General features: G+C 44.2%; 1 protein-coding gene across 1 annotated transcript in view; it reads left to right on the top strand.

Moving 5' to 3' along the window:
• Nucleotides 1-380: 380 nt before the first annotated feature.
• The window catches only part of LOC126576664 (nose resistant to fluoxetine protein 6-like), a 3,985-nt gene continuing 500 nt past the window's right edge, over nt 381-3,865 (top strand). Inside the window, exons 1-9 of the mRNA XM_050237970.1 lie at nt 381-432; nt 1,291-1,586; nt 2,128-2,290; nt 2,358-2,674; nt 2,746-2,918; nt 2,992-3,160; nt 3,239-3,432; nt 3,517-3,661; nt 3,733-3,865. The exon at nt 3,733-3,865 is cut by the window's right edge and continues 197 nt beyond it. Coding sequence (XP_050093927.1) covers nt 381-432; nt 1,291-1,586; nt 2,128-2,290; nt 2,358-2,674; nt 2,746-2,918; nt 2,992-3,160; nt 3,239-3,432; nt 3,517-3,661; nt 3,733-3,865 — 1,642 coding nt within the window. The remainder of the gene's footprint in view (nt 433-1,290; nt 1,587-2,127; nt 2,291-2,357; nt 2,675-2,745; nt 2,919-2,991; nt 3,161-3,238; nt 3,433-3,516; nt 3,662-3,732) is intronic.

Here is a 3,865-nt window from a genome sequence, read left to right as displayed (position 1 = left end):
TCTGGAAAGGTTTTCTGTAGCCCAATTATTTCTTTGCGAAAGTTGTCGTTCCCGTTATTATTTCACTTCATAACCCGTGCACGTGCTTCAATCGCATGGCAGAAACCGCAACATAAAAGCGACCATTGCCATCGTGCCTCCAGCAGCAGCTTCGCGATGAGTGTTGAAGCAAAGCACAGGCGTTGCTGCAGTTTGTCGAACGTCAAGGACCCGGCAATCCATTAAAAACAGGGATATAACATCTTTGGTGCAACATTCGTCGCATCTTCTTATGTTCACCTTTGTGTTTCTCATTTTATATCCTCGGTGCATGATGCATCACTGCTCACGAAAACAAACATAAAATCCACCCCATCTTGATTAAAATGTGTATTCCAAGAATGGTGACACTGAGCTGGCTTGTAGCAGGTGGCACACTACTAGAAACACCTGGTAATGGTTCTTTTATCATGCCGCGGCTAATGTTACAATGCGATGTACTCTTTTTTTCTGTTCCAAGATAATGCGTTGGCAAAACAGAAGACACTGTGCATCGCTTCTTAGAAAGCATTCGGGACATGCATTCTAATGATAAGTGTATGCCCGATGGAGAAACGCACTAGCTTCCCATTTCGTGAGTTTATTCAAAGGATAATGACTACAGCCCTTTTTTGATAGCTGCGTGTGATGGACGAACTATGAAAATTATTAATATTTTTAGCAATAACTGATTCTAGAGTAAGTATTATATAAAACAAAAAATAAATTCAATAACATTTCAAAATAGTTTCCCTATTTTATGATATTTATGCAGCACGTGCACGGGATTAAATGCGGAAAATACACAAATGGCTTTCTTTATTGTACAGTTTACGAGCAAACGGTAAGCGCGTTGGAGCTAACACTGAGGACAGCGGTTCCACCAGGCACGAAAAACTGGATTGCCATATTAATCCACATTTTGCCTCCGAAATATCTCACCTATTGGTTCACACTTTGGCACATCATCTTCAGACAATGTCGTCCAGAAATCAGTTTAGCGTTAGACGGTATCGTGGGCAGACGTCGATCCCTTTCAGTGGACTTCCAGGTCGGTTGGTCCTAAGATGATACTGCACGTTCGTTCTTCGTGGTGGCTGTTGGTGATAGTGGCTGTCTCCTGCATCATAAACCTCGAAGCAACTACCTTAGAACGTGCGTATACGCCAGAAAAGTGGAAGGATGTTTGCTGCTCAAGAGTGGAATCCGATCCAATGCAACGAAGATTTGTGCTAACTTCCGTTTTCCCCCTTTCGATCTTTTCATCTCCAGCTTCCGATTATTGGCGAATGCCACGAGTGTTTCAGTACGATGATTACGATGTCTGCCTCAACGACAACCCCACGATCGGTTCCGTGTACTGCGTAGTGAAGGCGATCGTACATCCGGATACCCAATCCGACATTTGGCACCTGATCGAGCGAGCATCGGTCAACTGGAAGCAGAATCTTAATCATGCCCATCTCGATCGAGGCCTCTGTCTGCGCGACTGTGAGCAACGGTTACTGGCATCCGGTGGCCACAATGACACCCGGCTGCTCGTTCCAAAGCTCGCCACCGACTTCCGGGTAATGATATGGTGATGTTATTATGCTATCCGGGATCTTCCGGGTCCAAACTTAGCCAAAAAGCCAAAATGGTGTCAGAGCGACAGTTACCTCTTCTCGGGCGGAGCAACGATAACGCAACATCGGTCATAATTAATTAGACAATCGCGGCACATTAGCGCCCATCCGGACGGGTCACGACGACTGTCTTGGTCCGATGAAAATCAGTTCAAGGGCAGCCGCATGGAAAGTGAAGCGTTCCAGATGTTTCGGTTTCGCTTTTTAACAGCTCACGCTTTTTTTCCTATTCCATTCTTATGCGCTTCTTTCACTCCTACAAAATGTTACAAAGCCAGCAGATTGCAGCTTTCCAGGTGAAATGGATGAGTCCATATACTAACCGAATAGCACGCCCTTTCAAAGCTCGCGATCAATGATTTAAGCAATTCAAACCATGGGAGAAAGGCAATCATTTACCAATTATACACGCATACGTATCGAAGAACAGATTGCGTTTCTTTCCAGTTCAAACAATAAAATGTCCCAACATTTAATTTTACAGTACACATTTCTGCCGGGGGCCTTTCGTGATACGGACGAGTACAGGCGCAACTATTCGGAGCTGATGGAGAAGTGCGTTAACGCGGAGCTACTGAGTGACTATGGACTTAAGGCACAAACCGAGATAGAGTACTGTGATAGCGCCAATCAATCGTATCCCATCGGTAAGGCTATTGATTTGCTCCTTTGTTGTCTACCGTACTATACCAACGATTCTTGGTAAATTTTCAGATTGGTTAGAGATCACATTTATCCTGATCACACTGGCGGTGATCGGTATTGTGTTCGCCTCCAGCTTGTACGATCATCATTGTAAGACCACAAGCGGTTTGAATCACTACAAAACGGATTTACAGTCGCAATCGCAGATGTTTCTGGTATCCTTTTCGATCATACGGAACTGGTATCGCATTACCTCAAGAACTGATGATCAGCTGAGCCACGATCTTCGCTACATACACGCGATTCGAATGTTGGTTTTCTTGGGTGTTACTTTGGGTCACGTGGTGTTCTACGCCCAACCTCGCACCGCCCTGACCATCGAGGAGGTTAGTGAAAGGTGGAAGTGAAAGATGCAACGAACGCTATGGTATGCTAATGGCACATTCTCATTTGACAGCGCTTTGACGATGTGGTATCTATGATCATCATCAATGGAACGCAGATAGTCACCACATTTTTTGCCATCAGCAGCATGCTCTTGGTATTGTTCTTCGTGCAGAAAGTTGAGCAAACTAAAAGATTAGTGGGTGTCGTTGAAATATTCATAATTTCTTTGGCTCGCTACGTAAGGTAGGAGCCATTGCTTCCATCGAACGTATCAGCATGTGAAAAACAATTGATTTGAGTCCCTTCTCTGGCATAGGTTAACTCCAGTCTATGCGTTTGTGATGTTGTTCGAAGCTACGTGGATGATACGCTTGGGTGATGGACCATTGTGGCGAAAGGGCGTCGAAACTGGCCGTACCTATTGTCGCGAGAATTGGTGGACCAATCTGCTGTACATCAACAATTATTTCAAGGTCGAACAACCGGTACGTGAAGGTCAAACGCCCTACCGTGGAAAATAAGGAGCACTTTACTCATTTACTACGTTCCTTCCTGATTTTTAGTGCATGCTTCACACTTGGTACCTTGCAGCAGACTTCCACCTTTTCGTCTACGGTTTAATCATCTGTGCATTGATCACACGATTCCCAAAGATTCGTAACATACTGATCGGCACATTGTTGCTGCTCTGCTACATTGGCACGTCGGTTATAATCTACATAAAAGAGTATGATGCCATTCCCATTTTCGCACCCGAGTAAGAAACATTTGAAGGAATAAAATAATGCTTCAAACCACATAAAAAAAAAATATTGAAATTCCACTCATAATTTCATTCCAGGCATATTCGATACTTCTTCTGGTACTGGAAAGTCTACCAAGACGTCTACGTGCCCACTCACATGTATCTGCTCAACTACACCTTCGCGATCGGATGCGCATTTTATTATATTCATTTGTCTAAAAACAGAACCAACTACAATTGGGTGAGAATTAGATCATGCCATAGTATTGGAGCGTAACACGTGAATAATATGTCCTGTCTATTCTCTTCTAGGTGCTGAAAGTGTCCTGGTTCGCCAGCTGCCTGGTGATTCCGTCACTATTTGCCGCTGGATACATCTTCTACCGATATCGCTTCGACACTCCATCGATCTGGATGTCATTCCTCTTCCCAACCATTCGATTAG

The sequence above is a fragment of the Anopheles aquasalis genome, chromosome 3 (assembly GCF_943734665.1).
Source record: "Anopheles aquasalis chromosome 3, idAnoAquaMG_Q_19, whole genome shotgun sequence".
Lineage (NCBI taxonomy): Eukaryota > Metazoa > Arthropoda > Insecta > Diptera > Culicidae > Anopheles > Anopheles aquasalis.
Note: the sequence above shows the minus strand (reverse complement) of the source record. Positions and strands in the feature narration are given on the sequence as shown.